At 58.8% G+C, this 15,822-nt stretch overlaps 1 protein-coding gene across 3 annotated transcripts; it reads right to left on the bottom strand.

Annotated features, from left to right (window-relative positions):
• Positions 1-8: 8 nt before the first annotated feature.
• On the bottom strand, positions 9-15,822 carry LOC111154324 (ATP binding cassette subfamily B member 8). 3 transcript variants are annotated; one of them, XM_022513850.1, is made up of 16 exons: positions 15,635-15,822; positions 11,533-11,845; positions 11,016-11,171; positions 10,845-10,939; positions 10,622-10,727; positions 9,687-9,848; positions 9,498-9,583; positions 9,285-9,382; positions 8,815-8,920; positions 5,857-5,890; positions 5,495-5,631; positions 5,265-5,359; positions 4,981-5,114; positions 4,101-4,248; positions 2,522-2,772; positions 9-1,864 (listed from the first exon to the last, which is right to left on the bottom strand). In XM_022513850.1, the coding sequence occupies exons 1-16, from the start codon at positions 15,727-15,729 to the stop codon at positions 1,739-1,741; spliced, it is 2,142 nt and encodes a 713-aa protein (XP_022369558.1). In that variant the 5' UTR covers positions 15,730-15,822; the 3' UTR covers positions 9-1,738. The 3 variants fall into 3 exon arrangements, with proteins under 3 accessions (XP_022369558.1, XP_022369559.1, XP_022369560.1); XM_022513851.1 differs by having other exon boundaries at positions 2,597-2,772; XM_022513852.1 differs by lacking the exon at positions 11,533-11,845 and having other exon boundaries at positions 15,635-15,778.

The following is a 15,822-nucleotide window of genomic DNA, read 5'->3' as shown; positions in this document are numbered from 1 at the left end:
CAACTTGGGGCTCGATCCCAGGACCCCGAGATACACCTGAGCCGAAGCCAAGAATCAGACGCACAATCGCCTGTGCCACCCCAGCGCCCCGCAGGTGACTCCGTTTAGACTCTTAAACTCTTAGGATGAAGTACAGCAGGCATGTGACCCATGGCGGACAGCGGCAGGAGGCGAGGCTGAGGCCGCACGGCCTCCCAGCTCACCGCTCCCACAGATCGTACTATTTCCTTAGCTGGGCGGGGGCGGGGGCGGGTGCAGGCTTTGGACGGGCCTTCTGAAGAGGCCTTCAGAAGAAACCTGGAATTTTCTCGGGCGGCGGAGGCTGGAGCTGGTGGAGCAGCAGGAGCTCGCCTCTGCTGCCTCTCCCTTGAAGGAGGGGTGAGCAGGCCCGTGCGGGCTTGGCTACAGGGGCTGAGGCTGGCTCCGGGCTGCACTTACTAGGGGGGTGTTTGGTGGCAAAGCCACGCGGAGTCCACACTCCGCTGCCTGGGCTGGGGCCACCCTGGCATGCGACCTCTCATCGGTAAGGAAGCAGGGCAGCAGCACACCAGGGTCTAGCTGTGGCCCTAGGACATTTTAGGTGCTTTGTCCCCAGAGTAGCATCTGGTCCAAAACCACACCCAGAAGAGGCTGCAGGGACTGTCGGCCCCAGCTCTGCACACCTGAGCCACCAATATTCTCCCTCGATAGCCTCCAGTCACAGCTGACTCTGCTTGTCCTGCATATCGAGGCTGCCACGGAGACATGGCGTTGTCCTTGGATAGAGCCACAGGATAAATCCACCTGATTTTGTGTTTCATCGGCCTGGGGGCTAAGTTGTAACTCGTCCCTCACAGTTTGGTGACTTAGCACTGTATGACCGTGTGGCTGGAGTTGAGGGTACATGTCAGCTCCTCGTTTGTGTCCTTCAGAGCAGCGCGTCCCCACAAAGAGGGGCTGTCCGCAATCTCATGGGCTAAGAGTTGGGTGCACGGAGCTGGGGCCGTGGGAAGACAGCCTGTAAGCTTCCAGCTCCTTGTGGAACAGACCATGCCATGCCCTGCCCTCCTACCCTTTTCCCAAGGGCCGGGGGCCGGTGTCCCAACCCACCTGTTCTGTTGGATGGGGGTGTGGGGGGGTGGGGATGAAATCTAGAAAAAGGACCGTCTTCATGGAGTAGGAAGGAAGGGAAGTTGTTCTCAGAATGGGGACTGGGTTTGAGGGGCTGGTCCAAGGGGTGGGCTCCTTCTCCCATGGCTCAGAGAGGCAGTGGGGACAGAGAAGAGTGGGGAGTCAGGGTCCAGGAAGGTGAGGTCCTGGCATGGGTGTGGGCCACCCTAGTGTGAATTTCCATTCCCACTTCCTGAGCCTGATTTATAAAGATTCCCTGCAGCTGGGCCTGGACACCTTTAGGCTATCAGGTAGAGGGGAGACTTGGCAGGTTTTCTGAGAGGGGACGGGAGGGTCTGGGCAGAGGGAGGGAACAGAGCGGGGTCCTGGGGACTCTGCCTCCTCCTCTGTGATTTATGGCTCCAGCAGGAGGGACGCAGCCTGGCAGCAGGAGCAGGAGTGGATGGGAGCAGTCCCAACCTCCCCCACTTCAGTGTTAGGCCCAGGTCTCATCGTGAGCAGGGGAGAGCAGCCGCCTGGACCCCAGCACACTGGCCGTCCTGGGTGCTTGGTCCCTGGCAGCTCCTGGAGCTAAGCCTTGGCCCTGGGCACCAATGCTCGGCCGCGACCAGACCTCAGACAGCTGCGCTCAGGACTTGGGGTCGCAGTTCCTGGAGCCTCTGGGCATGTCAGGAGCTGGGGCATCCAGGGCCTGTCTCCGGATGAGCTCGGCATACGGCCCACCTTTTGTCAGCAGCTCTTCATGGGTCCCCACCTGGAGAGAGGAAGGAGGGAGAGGTGATCACCCCAGCCCAGTTCAGAGCCCTAGGCGGGCTGGCTTCTTATTGGCCATTGGGCTCACTGTCTCCTAAGCCAGTGTCCCTTCTGGGGACACTATGAACTCAAAGCACAGTTGGTTACAGATAGCCACTGGTAATTCTGTATTTGTTGGCACCTCCTCTCCATTTAGCCGGATTTCGGAAGGGCATCTGAATCCTTTTATCTCTCTAACAGAGACTCCAGCTTGTACTTGAACAAGCAGCTGGGTGCTAGGGGCCAGGCCCCATGCAGCCTCCCGGCCTCGCTGCAGAGCCAGGCTCTGGAGAGCTGCTCCTGGTCGGCCCCTGATCACGGTTCCTGGTGCTGCCTCTTCTGACCTCAGCCCCTATGCCCTTCTATACTTCCCTGAGTCCTTCCCTTTGGTCCCGGGAGCCAGGATGTAGCTCGACTATTCCCATGGGACAGAGGAAGAGAGACCTGAGAGACCAGGGCAGGAACTCCCGAATCCACACACGGTACTGCTTCCAGAATATGGCCCCAGGCCCCTGGGCCAGGCCACCCCCTCCCACAGCTCCGATGAGCCACGTGTTCTACTCTGTCCACGGCGGAAGCTGTCCCAGCCCACCGCGCCGCTGCCTGGCCCCCCGCTGACCTCACAGACCCGGCCGTGGGCCATGACGACGATGTGGTGGGCCCCGCGCACGGTGCTGAGCCGGTGGGCGATGACGAGCACCGTGCGGCCAGCACTGGCGCGGTCCAGGGCCTCCTGCACCACCCGCTCAGACTCTGAGTCCAGCGCGCTGGTCGCCTCATCCAGGATCAGCACCGCGGGCTGCTTGATGAGGGCGCGGGCGATGGCCAGGCGCTGCTTCTGGCCGCCAGACAGGGTTGTGCCCCGTTCACCTGGGGGGAAGGGGACAGGGCGGGGGCCTGAAGCGATCTTCACAAAGGGGCACTGGGGCCACCTGGAACGTCCCATCTGCCCTCCACCAACCCCCTCCCTGGCACTGTGCACACTTGTCCCGCCTCTGACGCCTTAGCATCCTGACCCCATAACCTTGTGCAAATGCATGAACACACTCACACCAGAGAGCAGGAGCTGCACACGCATGGGACTCAGTGTACCCCAGAGTCACCGCGTGCCCCTTCCACACCAGTGCAGAGTCTCCGAGCTGGGCTGGGCCTGCTCTATTCTGGCCTGCTAGGTTTCCACCGCTGGGGGGACATCCAGGACCTGGACGTGGGCCCTGGAGTGGGGTGACGGCCTGCCACGGGGATTCTGGGAAGACCACCCTTGGGGTCTACAATGTCCACAGGGAACAGCAGAGGTGACTGCCCAGAGCTAGAGAAAGCACCACGGTGACCGTGGTCAGAGAGCAGTGGGGGCAGACCCAAGTCGCAGACGGGCCTGGGAGTGTGCTGGGGTCAGAGGTACGTGGAAGGAGCCGCTCCAGACAGGTGTGGGGACAGCTCCTCCCCTCGGGGTGGTGTGGGATCTGAGCAGTGAGCAGAAACGGCTGGATCAGCCACAGCCCATGGACAATGGCTAAAGACGGGGCAGGAAGGGGGTGCCACTTCGCAGGTATGACGCTCAGCTAGACTGAGCCCTCGGCTCCAAGAAAAGCTGAAAACCCCAGCTGTGCCACACCTTGACGTGTGCTGGAACATTCCGCAACAGGGCCAAGACTCCAGATGAAACACCTGGCCCCAAAGTTTGCAAAAAAGACCCCCTGAGATGAACGCACAAAGCTGTGAGCCACGTGGGGAATGTTCTAGTGTGAGGCTGTGATATTTCAATGTTCCAGGACCATCTACACCCTTTTCTAGGTTAAGTCAGAAGGGAGACCTGTTCAGCCCCATCAATCCCTGTGGGTAACTAGACAGAAACATTTTCAAATTAAGGAATAAAGGAACAGGAATGACACAGGAGCCAGAAGTGTAAGGAATTTCGAGGTGGTAATACCGTGATGCTTCTGGTCAGGTCTTAGGACGTGGGGGCCCCTGAGAAGCTCTGAAGGGTCCCAACGCCACGGGTCCCTTGTGTCCCTGGCTGGGTCCCGTCCCTACACTCCCTGTGGTGTCCCCGTCTTTGCAGCCTGTGTGTGGTTGAACCACAGAACCATGTCCGCCTGCATAGGTCTAGTCTTCCCTAATGCCAGACCTCTCCTGGCCCCTGGATTCTCACACTGTGGGCCCTGCAGACCCGAGGAGAAAACCGCCCTGGGACTCACCGACGACAGTGTCGTAACCCTCGGGGAAGCTGGTGATGAACTCGTGGGCGTTGGCCTCCTGGGCAGCTGCGTACACCTCTTCGTCCGTGGCTCCCGGCTTCCCAAAGCGGATGTTTTCCATGATCGTTGTTCCAAACAGGACTGGCTCCTATGGATGGGAGATCCACATGGGACATTCTGACTTTGCCCTGAACCTCAGAGGGGTGCATTGGGAAGGGCGATTTTGGCTACACCAGAACTGCCCTCTTGGAGGGCGAGTAGGGGGGAGTTCAAACTTACAAGTCAAATAAGAAAATCTATGAGTGTGTGAAGAGGCTGAGCTCCCCGCAGGGCACAGGGTCCCTGAGAAGTGGGATGGGAAGGTGGCTGGGAGAGCAAAGCCCCTCCTCTCTGGAGAGATGGGGTGGGAGTCTGCATTCTGGCTTTCTTCTGCAGGGGAAGGAGGTAAGGGTGCCTTCTGCACCCACTCAGAGGGAGAAGATGGACCCTTGCTGGGCAGCACCACCTCAAACAGAAGGAAAGGAGTAGGGCTGAGGGCTTCAGGTGGGGCCGTGGGGCCTTGCCTCTTGGGGGTGTGGGGGGTCTCTCGACCTTCTGGACATCACAGGCTTATCAGAAAACCCAGGAATCCTCAAACAGCATCCCACCCCACCTGCTTGGATGGGTTTAGTTGAGAACTGGAGTTCCTGCCCTGGGGACGAGGGCAGGGCTGCGGGGGGCTGGCCCGGGGAAGCCTGAGATCCCCTGACCGCTGGAGGACCAGTGAAGAAGGCCAGAGCCTTCTCCCGCCCCGCCGAAGAGAACAGGGGAGACGGTCTGGGAGGTTAAAGACACATGTCCTAGGTGAGCCTGTGTGGAGGAAAGCCTCTCCTCTCCCCACCTGGCTGATGAAGCCGATGACGTGGCCCCGGAGCCAGGAGGGATCGAGGGTGCGCAGGTCCCGTCCATCCAGCGTCACTACGCCTGCCGTGGGGTCATAGAAGCGCTCAAGCAGGGAAGCCACGGTGGTCTTTCCTGGGGAATTGGGGTTGGGGAGATGGTGCGGTTACAGAAGCGGCATGGTTCCTGGACATTGTGCCAGGAAAGGGGACCCCAGGGGAGGGTGAAGGGGCCCCTCCTCCCCCTTACAAATCATAGTGGGGGATGGTGGTGGGTTCGTCTCACCTCCCCCAGACTGGCCCACAAGCGCCACGATCTTGCCAGGGGGCAGGGTGAGCGTGAAGTCCTGTAACACCTGGAAGCCGGGGCGGCAGGGGTAGCTGGAGCCGACAGAGAGCCTTAGTCAGACCAGGTTCCCGGCCCCATTCTACCCTGGTCTTCTCTCAAGTCTCACTAGACCTCGAGGGGGGCTCGATCCCAGGGGGAATGCCACCGCCCCCACCGCCGATGCTGACCTGAAGCAGACGTCGTGGAATGCGATGGCCCCACGCAGGTGCTCTTGGGGGACGCGGCAGCCCCCAGACAATGGGATGCACGGACTCAGAGTCATGTACTCGAAGACTCGGGCCCCTGCGCTGAGCCCCCGCACCACCTGGGGAGGGGGTTAAAGTCTGCGGTGAGGGAGGGCTGGGGTCTGAGGAAAGGGCCAGCAGCACTGCACCATCTCCCGGCCTCCCGCACGTAGGCTGGGTAGGGGCTTGGGGTGACCCCTCCGTCTGACACTGCCTTTCTGCAGCACATGGGTGACACTGTTGCCATGACTCCAGCCCAGGTCTGATGTCCACGCCTGGGGGCCCGCCCCCCGACTGCCACTCACCTGGCCGAACAGAATGGAGAGGTTGGCCATGGACCTGTGAGGAAGAGAGGAAGGCTGACAAAAGGGGACATAAGCCCGAGAGAAGACCAGAGCCAGAGGGGAGGGTATGGGTCTCAGCGGCACTTGGCGGGGAGGTGGGAACAGGCAGCCTGAAGGCGACCCGAGAACGCTCCTGCAATCTGGGACGGCGGCAGCGCCGGGACCCGGCAACACTAGACAGCTCGCCGGCAAGTCGCTTCTCCTAGGAGCCGCACTATCGCCTGTTCCCTCCTCCGCCAGATGAGGCTGGCGGCTGTCACGGGCCTCAGGACTGGGGCTCGGAGGGCGGGCCGCCCGCAGCGTGAAGGCCGCCCCGGAACACGAGGGATGGTGCCGGGATGGTGCCGTCGCCACGGGGCAAGGGCAGATCTAGCACGGTGGGACTCCCAGGGGAGCAAGGGCTCATTAAGGTGGAAAAACAGACAGGAATCCTTTCCCAGAAAGAAAACCAAAGCTACTAGACCACGGGTGGGGTGCAGGGGAACTCTGGGGGGACCTCAAGACAAAATTCCAGAGACTCCTTAGTGTGGGCTTGCCCTGCGTGAGGCATGGCGCGAGCGTGTCTGTCTAGACAGAGGTCGCCTCCTCTGGCCTGCGGGGCCGTCAGCTGCTGGAAGGTGACTCACGCTTCTCGGTCACCAGCCCCTGACTGGGCCGGCCAGCCCGCGACAGTGCGCGCGCCTGTGAGTGTGCACGCAGGTCCTTCTCCAAGAGGAAAGACCGACTCTCGTGAAGAGAAAAGTCACTTCTTCCAGCTCCAGGGGGAGGAGGGGGAGGAGCCCGCAAGGAAGCGGTTCCGGCAGGCCCGCAGGGCTAGCGGCATTCGCCAACGTGAGCCCAGAGGCGTCAGGCAGGGAAGAGCCAGGACAGTGAGCTGTCGGCGGATGAGAAGGGAAACAAGCTGCATGAGAGATCTGGAAGCCATTATGGCCTGGCAGCGGTGCCCGGCAGCGACCAGAAACCAGATGCCCACGGCTCGGTGTGTGACGGACGGCCCTGCTCTCCGAGAAGGCGCAGAGAGTAGGCACGGGCTCTCCCAAGAGGCCTGGCGGGTGGGCGGCCCGTTCCCAGCAGGGTCCAGGCCTGGATGCAGACCAGGCGGCCTGACCCTGACTGGGGTCCGTCTGGATGTCCCTCATTTCTTCCAGAGACCCGGTGCCACAAAAAGAACACCTAGAATGGGCTCTCCAGGTTGAGGCTGCCTCTCTCCCCTCCCCGCCCCTGCTGGACCCCAGGAGGAAATACACCAGCCTCCTTAATAACGATAGACCTAATTCCTCTAAAGTGGAAGGTGAAGAGTGTCCAGGTGGCGATGGGCCCCCAGAAGGACGGGCCTAAGGCCTGTGGCTGTGGGAGCAGCTCCCTCTAGCAGCCCGAGAGAGGGAGTGCAGACAGACCCCCAGGCTTTCCTGTTCGTGATAAAGCCCTGCTAAAGGGCGGGGGAGGCGGCGCAGTGCAGCGGGAAGGAAAAGGTCTGAACTCAGGCCATGGGGGGACGCGGGGGCCCAGGGGAAGGTGGGTCTGGAGGAGGAGGGCCAGGCTTGGGAAAGGGAGGCCCCCCATCCCCACGCCCGTGGAGGGCCATGTGGTGACGGTATGAATAGAACTAGTGGGGCTCATCGGGGTCCTCGGGACCAGAGCAAGAGGCCAGGGCTCAGTCCGGGGTCAGGGCCATGTCCCATCTCTACAACAGTCAGGAGCGTCTTAGTCCCCAGGCTGGAAGAGGGATGAGGCTGCTTGGGATCTGAACTTCAGAGAAAGTCTGAACGGGGCCCCATTAGGGAGCACGGACATAAGTGAGGCCAAGGGTGGGGCTCCTGGGACAGGCTCCCCAACCTGGGACAGTGAGGAGGCTGATGGTAAGGGAAGCTGGAGGCGACGGGCGGTGAGACACGACGCACAGCCCGGCCACGCGTGTCATGAGCATCACGCACCACGGGGACGGGCACGGAGGGCTGTTGGGGGCGATACTGTACTTCCTTGCTGTGGCTGACGGTAATGCCGGTCTCTACCCTTCAGTGATTTATTACAGCATATTTACTCTTCAATTATTTATCGTAACATCTAGTTGTGCTTCCTGTACTTTTATATACACAGCGTGTGGGGGAGACGAAGGGATGAGAAATGGCAGCAGGAACCGCTCGTGTTTAGCTCAGAAGAGAAAGGGAAGGTGAGGCCTTGGGGTTCTTGTGCGAAGGGAGCCGAGAGCTCGGGCAGGCAGACCTCAGAGCCATGAACACACCGAGCTCCAGGGTGGGCAGGGCAGGAGAGGGGGTGAGCATCCCGTCCCTGGGAAGGTCAGGCAGAGGACTGCTGGCGAGCTCTTAAAGAGCTAGGCAAAGACAGTCTATCCACACATGGGATCCTACTCAGCCTTGAGGAGGAAGGAAATCCTGCCGTGGGCTGTGCCATGGACGCACCTGGGAGACACTATGCTGAGTGAAACAGGCCTGTCACAGGACAACCACTGCGTCCGATTGCACTTGTGGGAGGGACTCAAAGTGGGCAGAGCACAGAGCCAGAGGCTGCCCGGGGGCCTAGTGGTTAACGGGCCCAGCCCTTCAGGTCTGCAGGACGAAGGAGGGCTGGTGGCTGACGGCGTGACGTGTGCAGAACACTACCTACGTCTACGCTGAAGACGGGTCAAGAGGGTACATTTTACGTTACGTGCATTTTGCCACAATTCATCATTTTAAAAAAAGCTATCATGAGCACTCCTGAGCTGTTTTAGGTGGCCGAAAAGGACAGCTGCGTTCCCTAACATCTGGCTGGTGTAGGACGCTGTGGGCGGGGGCTCTCAGCCCGTTCCCCTGAGGAAACTGGGCAGCCAGGGGCCGGGCAGCAGTCCCCAGAGCAGGCTGCCACCCCCGTCACGTGACCCAGCAGGCTCTTTCAGGAGGGGGACAGCCTCACACTCACCTCTGCACCGTCTGGGAGGCCACCAGGAAGGACATGAGGTCTCCCCCTGTCAGTTGCTGCCCAGCCACAAGGGAGCCCCCGATAAACAGGGTCCCCAGGACCATGCCTGCACGGGGAGAGGGCCAGGTGGTTAGCACGGAAGTGACGAGCAGCCAAGGACAGAGCCCAGCCTAGGTGTCAGAGCCCAGGTCTAGTCCCTGCCGTGCCTCCCACTGACTGAAATGTCACGGAATCACTTCAATGGCGACTTGCCTTTGTTTCTTCATTTGGAAATGAGTGCGTGTGTGGGCTGGGGGCGGGGGGGCTCGGGCAGCTGGCACTGGACAGACGTCTGAAGGACACCAAGCACATAGACAGCTGCCCCTTGCCTGCCTTGCTGGGGCCGTCCTTTGCTGCTCCACGCTCATCCCCAGCCATGATCCAGTGCTCCCAAACCCTGGGGTCGAGGGCGGGGGGACTTGCTCACTCACAGTTGAAGGCGATGTTGGAGAGCCCCTGGAACAAGGCAATGCCTCGGCCTAGCTCCTCTGCCTTACAGCGGGACTCCTCCAGCTCCGCTCCATAGCGTCTGGGGAGAGAGGCCAAGCACGGCTGTCAGGAAGCAGCCACGTCGGGGTGCAGGGCTGGTGGGGTGCATTCGGGGAGTCCCCCCTGCTTTAAGACCTTCCCTGTCTGGGACTCACTCCTCCTCCCGGTGTTCCATGGCGAAAGCCCGCACAGTCCGGACATTGCCCAGGGCCTCATCTGCTACGCCCGTTGCCCTGGCAACCTGCAAGGAGTCCAGGAAGTAGACAGCGAGGTAGGAGCCCGGGAGGGATGGCAGGGCAGAGAGAAATGGGGCAGGTGAGGGGGATGGGCAGGAATGCCGGTACCTGCTCCTGACACTGGCGAGACAATTTTCGGAGAGCTGAGCCCATCAGGGTGCCAACTCCCATGAGGGTGGGTGTGGCCACCATCAGCAGCAGCGTGAGGCGGGGGGACAGCATGGAGAGGGACACCAAGCAGCCGGCCACCTGAGTGCAGCTTCGCAGCCCCTGGGGAGAGGAGGAAGGCAGGAAGGCCATTTGGCAACAGCACCTCGACGGGGGGACTTTACAAGGGTCTGCTGGCTATGGCGTTACCCTCTCACAAGGCCAAGGCCATAGGTCTGAGCCCTGGGAGGCCAAATGGCAGTCCACCCAGTCATAAAATGGAGCTCCTTCCCTACTAGCAGGCATGAAAGGGCTAGGTGAGAATGTCTACAGACCACAGCATCCTTCCCCCAGACAAATCCCAGTTGGCTTTGCTTTTTTGCTCGAGGAACTGAACAGAAAGAATTGAATAGGGATGTCATCCGGGACTGCCATGGGCCAGTGTCCGGCGTGACCCAGCAGGCACAGTGACAGTGTGGGTGGATGAGGACAGGACATCAGCGATACAGTAAAAAGCCTTCACTCATTCCCCTTCACACTTGTCAGCACGCCAGGCACTCTGGGAGTAAGGCAGGCCAGGGTGATTTTGCTCTTGGCAAGCCGGTCCAGGAAAGCTCTTGTCTGAGTCCTTGGGAAGGTCTTCCGGGGAGGTAGAATTTCAGAACAGGAGAGAAACAGCCTGTCCTGACCTTGGACGATGCCACGGCACCTCCCTTTTGTGAACTTCCCCATTCCCTCACCCACACCCTCTGCAGACAACAGGCTTCTCACTTGGTATGAGCCTAGGCTCAGGGCCCAACAGCAAGGCAGGATGGGGCTGCCTGGTGTGTCGGCCCTAGACAGAGTGCGTGTGTGTGCGCGTGTGTGTGTACACACGGGGGGCCTGGGGGGCTGACCTGGGAGATGACAAGTTTGAAAGATGATTTAAACTCCTGCACATCAGTTGTCACCCGGCTCACCAGCTGCCCAGTCTTTAAAGCATCAAAGAAAGCAATGTCTTGTCTGATGGTAGGTCAAGGGTGCCGGAGGTCAAGAGAAAGAGAGAGACAGAGTTCAGGCTGAGCCGCCCCACCTCCAGGCCTTCAGCCACCCTGACCCACACCCCGTAGGCGGCAGTACCGAAGCAGGTTGCTGAAGAGGGCCTTCCTCATGTCCACGGCCATGCGCTCGCCGATGCGTGACAGCAGCACCAGGTACCCGAAGGTCAACAGCCCCTGGGAGAGAGGCCGGGGAACTCAGGACGCCTGGGTGGCTCCTCTGGGTGCCCCCAGGCCCTCCCCGGCGCTGTACCTGAACGCCATAGAGGATGAGCAGGTGGGTGCTGAGATGCCGGGACTCGGTCAGGAAGCTCCCCACGTGGTCCTGCGTGTACTTGGCCACGATCTCCACCAGTTGGCCCAGAAGCAGGGGGATCTGCACATTCACGAGGGCCGCACCCAGTGCCAGCTTGGGGAGTGGGGGAGACTTTAGAAGGGGCCGTCTTCTTCCCCATCCCTGGTCCTGACGTCGGTGCTGCCTCCCCTGCAGCTGCTCATGCTTTGGCTGCTTCCGTGCTTCTCTGACATGGCTGAGTTAGAGCCCAGGCTGCCAGCCCTTGGGGACCCTGTACCCTGCACACCCAGCTGCTCTGCGGAGGAGCTCCCGGTACCCCCGGCTTCCAGTCCCCGAGGCCATCCAGCCCTTGCTGCTTCCTGGGGTCTAGTCGGAGACTTGGTGAGGCAGACAAGCTATGCCCAGACAGCTCGCCAAACCCCTGAGTGGCTCCTTCCCCATCCCAGACGTGGGGGAAAGGACAGGGGCATCTCACCACGATGGCTGCCCCCAGGACCAGCAGGTGGGGGCGCAGAAACTGCCAGAAGAGCTTCCAGTTAAAGCGGGCCTCCCCGGCATAAGGTCTGGAGCAGGTGGGAGGGGCCTCTTCTGCCTCACACAGCACCACGAGGCCGAGGCGGGGGCACTTACTCAACACCACGGGGCCCAGAAGGACTCCCCCAACCCAGCGCCAGGCACAGGGTCTTCGGCTGGGAGGTGGAGGTGCTCGAAGGAGGTGGGCCCGGAGCCGGGACCTCAGCTGGGCTGCGGCCCTGAGGAGGCAGGAGCTGTGGTGGCCATGAGAGGACCTGCAGGGAGAGAACAGCACGGACAGCTCAAGGCCCCGACTGTCCCTCAGAGGAACGCATACAGACCAAGCAGGGGGGACTGAGACAGCAGCCTGTCATCTCTCCGTGACACAGTGGGGCCTGCTCAGCCTCCACAGGCCCCTCTGGTCAGTGACCATCTCTGACCCATGCTTTTTCTGATCACAGGATATGCTGGATGGCAGCTAGTCTATAAGCGCTCCTTTTCCAGATGGGTACGCAGAAGTCCCGGGGGAACCGGACTGCTCAGAGAGGCAAGATGGGGAAAGCGTCTCCCCTGTGCCTGGCGCCGGGCCGGCAGAGAGGTCCCCCCGTCCTGCATCCACGGCCTGCTGCGTTTAATCCTCCATTTCCTGGGAGGGAGCTGCCTTTCCCCTCACTTGATAAAAGAAAATGTCACGGGGTCTGAGGGAGCTGGAATACTTTGTCCCCCAGCAGCAGAAGGGGGACAAGAGGAGACCCCTGCTGTGCGATTCCAGAATCCAGGCTTGTTCTACTCGGCCACGTATGCAGTGACCAAGGCCATGTGTGGCAGAGCCTGGGCCTGCCCCATGTTTTCTGCAGGTCCGGGCTCACCGCAGCCCTCACCCTGGCTCCTCCCAGGCCTTGAGGGCTTATGTGACAACGCATGGGGGGAAATGGCGACACATTCCCTATCAGCTGAAGGAGAAAAAGAGAAATAATCCAAATGATAGATCTTGTCACCTCAGGCCAAAATCACCTTCTCTGTTCCATGGTTTCCATATGGATCCATGGCCATGCCGGGCTGAGTGCCTACTGTATGCCAGCGCTCTGCTGTGAGGCACTGGGAACAGGGATAAACGGGACAGACCCTGTGATCACCCTCACTGAGGTTAGGTTTTAGTGGGGAGGACAAGCAGCTAGTGACAAAGCTTGCTGAGTGTGGGAAGGGGCACGGCAGGGCCCTCAGGGAGCAGAGAGCACACCCTTCTGTCTGAGGGAGTCAGGAAGGCCCTCCTGAGGAGGCTGAGGGTGAATGGCAAGGAGCTGGCCAAGTGAAGGCAGTGCTGCTGTGTGTGTGTGTGTGTGTGTGTGTGTGTGTGTGGAGAGTAGGGGAGAGCTCTAGGCAGCAGGAAGCGTGTTTGGAACAGATGCAGGTAGGGAAGATGGAAAATGACAGGAACAGAGAAGCTGAAGCCTGAGGTACAAGGGAGAAGAGGCGTGGCGTGGCGTGGGCGGGGCGCAGGCCTCCCAGTCCTTTGAGAACACCTGGACTTTAGAGGGCAATGGGGACCATGGTGGGGTGGGGGCTGTTTAGGCTGAGGTATAACATAACCCAACTTACATGGTTAAGATCATAGCAGAGAGGAGAAAGCTGGAGAGGGACAGGATCTTCTTCTAACAAGAAGCAGAAGTTACCTGGCCAAGGGCATATGGTGGGATGCTCAAAGATTCAGATAAAGTTGGGGCACCTGGGTGGCGCGGTCAGTTAAGCGGCTGACTCTTGGTTTCGGCTCAGCTTATGATCTCAAGGTCCTAGGACCGAGCCCCATGTGCTGGGCCCCATGTGCTGGGCTCCATGCTTGGTGGGGAGTCTGCTTAAAGATTCTTTCTCCTTCTCCCTCCGGCCCTCCCCCTTTTCGTGCATGCTCTCTCTAATAAATCTTAAAAAAATTCCCTTTGGGGGAAAAAAGATTCAAATGACCTTACTGATGAGGGGGCTTTTAAAAAATGAACAGAGGGGAGCCTGGGTGGCTCAGTGGGTTAAGCCTCTGCCTTTGGCTCAGGTCATGATCTCAGGGTCCTGGGATCGAGCCCCGCCTTAGGGTCTCTGCTCAGCGGGGAGCCTGCTTCACCCTGAACTCTCTGGCTGCCTCTCTGCCTACTGGTGATCTCTGTCAAATAAATAAATAAAATCTTTAAAAATAATAATAAAAAATGAATAGAATGAGGTTTTCCCTTTACTCTGATAGTCTGTCATATTTTCGGGCGCTGCTAACTGCATCTCTCCCTCATCCTTCCCTTGTTCCAGGGAGGCCTGGGTGGCTTCTTACCACCTCTTATTATGCCTCCTTCCATCCCATTCCAGCTGCCCAGTTTTTATGTCTTGTTTTCCACTGTGTACTTTAGGCCTATCTTAAATTTTAGACAGGGAAGCTCACCCTGCTTCCGATTTCCCCATTAGACTTTACATTCCTTGAGGCAGGAACCTCTACTCCATTCATGTTGCATTCCCAGCACTTAGCAGAGCTCTTGCACATAGCAGATGTCCAGCAAATGCTTCTGTTTGTTGAGTGCATGCCCTCATTGGAAAGGCAGAAGAGAAAAATTTGACCTGACCTGCTACTGTACTGTTTGCAAAGTTTCAGACTTACTGAGGCCAACAATAAGAGATATGTTGTGCATTGCCACCCAGGACAATAAACATGTCAGACAAAATTGAAATGTTTCACAAAACAATACTTTCCCTAATTTGTTGCGCATGTATTCTATTATATTCACTTCTTAAAACAAGTTTTTTGAAGATTTTATTTGCTTGAGAGAGAGAGAGTGAGAGAGAGAGCATGAGAGGGGGGGAGGGTTGATCCCGGGACTCCAGGATCATGACCTGAGCTGAAGGCAGTCGCTTAACCAACTGAGCCACTCACTTTTTTTTTTTTTTTTTAAAGGTAGGCTCCACTCCTTGCCTAGGGCTTGAACTCACGACCCTGAGATCAAAAGTCACATGCTCTATAGGCGTCTACTATTATATTCACTCCTAAATGGTCCTGACCTACTAAATTTGTTTTATGATCTCTTGTTGTGACCTGCACGTTTGAAAGACACTGCACTTGTGAACACACAAATATTTGGATGTTATTTGACGTCTTTCCCTGGGTTTCTCTCTGGTTTAAACGATATCAACCCCTAACTCTTTTCCTAAGGACTGTTTTCAAACTTTTTAATAATTCACCATGGCTACCTTCCAGCTTCTCTCATCTTCTCCAAACTAAGACTCTAAGCAGGGCTTGGTCACTGCCAAGAACTGGCGGATTACTTCCCGGCAACAGTGCTTCTAGCTCCAGCCTGGCCCGGCTCCTGCTCCCTTTCAATCATATAGGCTTTCCAAATGACCCAAGTTCACATCCACCCACCACCGCCAGTCGGCTGCCTGGCTGCCTGCAGGTTATTCACTCCAGGATGCGAAAGGAATCAGTCCTTTCTCATAAAGCATTTACACTGGAGCCGTAGTTTCAGGGTCCACGTTCCTTTCCTCCCTGCGTGTGTCTCTCTCTTTGAACCAGCATGTGTAGAGGGAACACACAAGAACACACATGGACGCGTTTCTAGATTGACTTTATCTCTGCTGAACGTATCCAGATTTAGGAACCATTTATGTTCAGCTCATATTGAATCTCGGGAGCAGCACCAATACTAAATGTCTCTGGGCATTCATAATTTTTGTCCAAATTGCCAGACCAATTCCAAGAACCAGGACAGGAAGGGGGCAGGAACGGCGGCGACCCCAAGGCTCAACAGGTGCGGCATGACGCCCTCTGGTGGGAAGTACGGACCTGGTGTGGTCACCGACCTAGAGCGTGCCCTCCGTCCAGCCCACACACGGATACAGACGCACCGAGTCTCCGGCTGGCACCTGGGTCGTCGCTATAAATAATTGAGACCAAGCCCCGGGGAGTGACATTCCACCCACGGGCCGGCCTACAACTTCCGGCAGGCCTCGCGCGAGTCCGGGACTCCATCTCCCGGCGGGCCCCACGGACGGCCCGCCGGTCAACGGCCCGCGCTCCTAGGAGCTTTGCCACTTTTTACCTGACGGCCGAGAATGTCTGGAAGCAGAGGGGTGGTAGCAGCCTGCCTGGGACAGGGCCACCCCGAATCCCGACCCGAAATAAGTGCACCAACATGATGGGACGAGACTACACGAGCAGCCGGCAACGGCAGCTTCACCCTCATCCCATTGAGGGCTCCATGTTGGCTCCCGCCCCCATCCCGACAAC

Source organism: Enhydra lutris, unplaced genomic scaffold (genome assembly GCF_002288905.1).
Source record: "Enhydra lutris kenyoni isolate GAN:26980312 unplaced genomic scaffold, ASM228890v2 scaffoldscaffold37, whole genome shotgun sequence".
In the NCBI taxonomy this organism is placed as follows: domain Eukaryota; kingdom Metazoa; phylum Chordata; class Mammalia; order Carnivora; family Mustelidae; genus Enhydra; species Enhydra lutris.
Note: the sequence above shows the minus strand (reverse complement) of the source record. Positions and strands in the feature narration are given on the sequence as shown.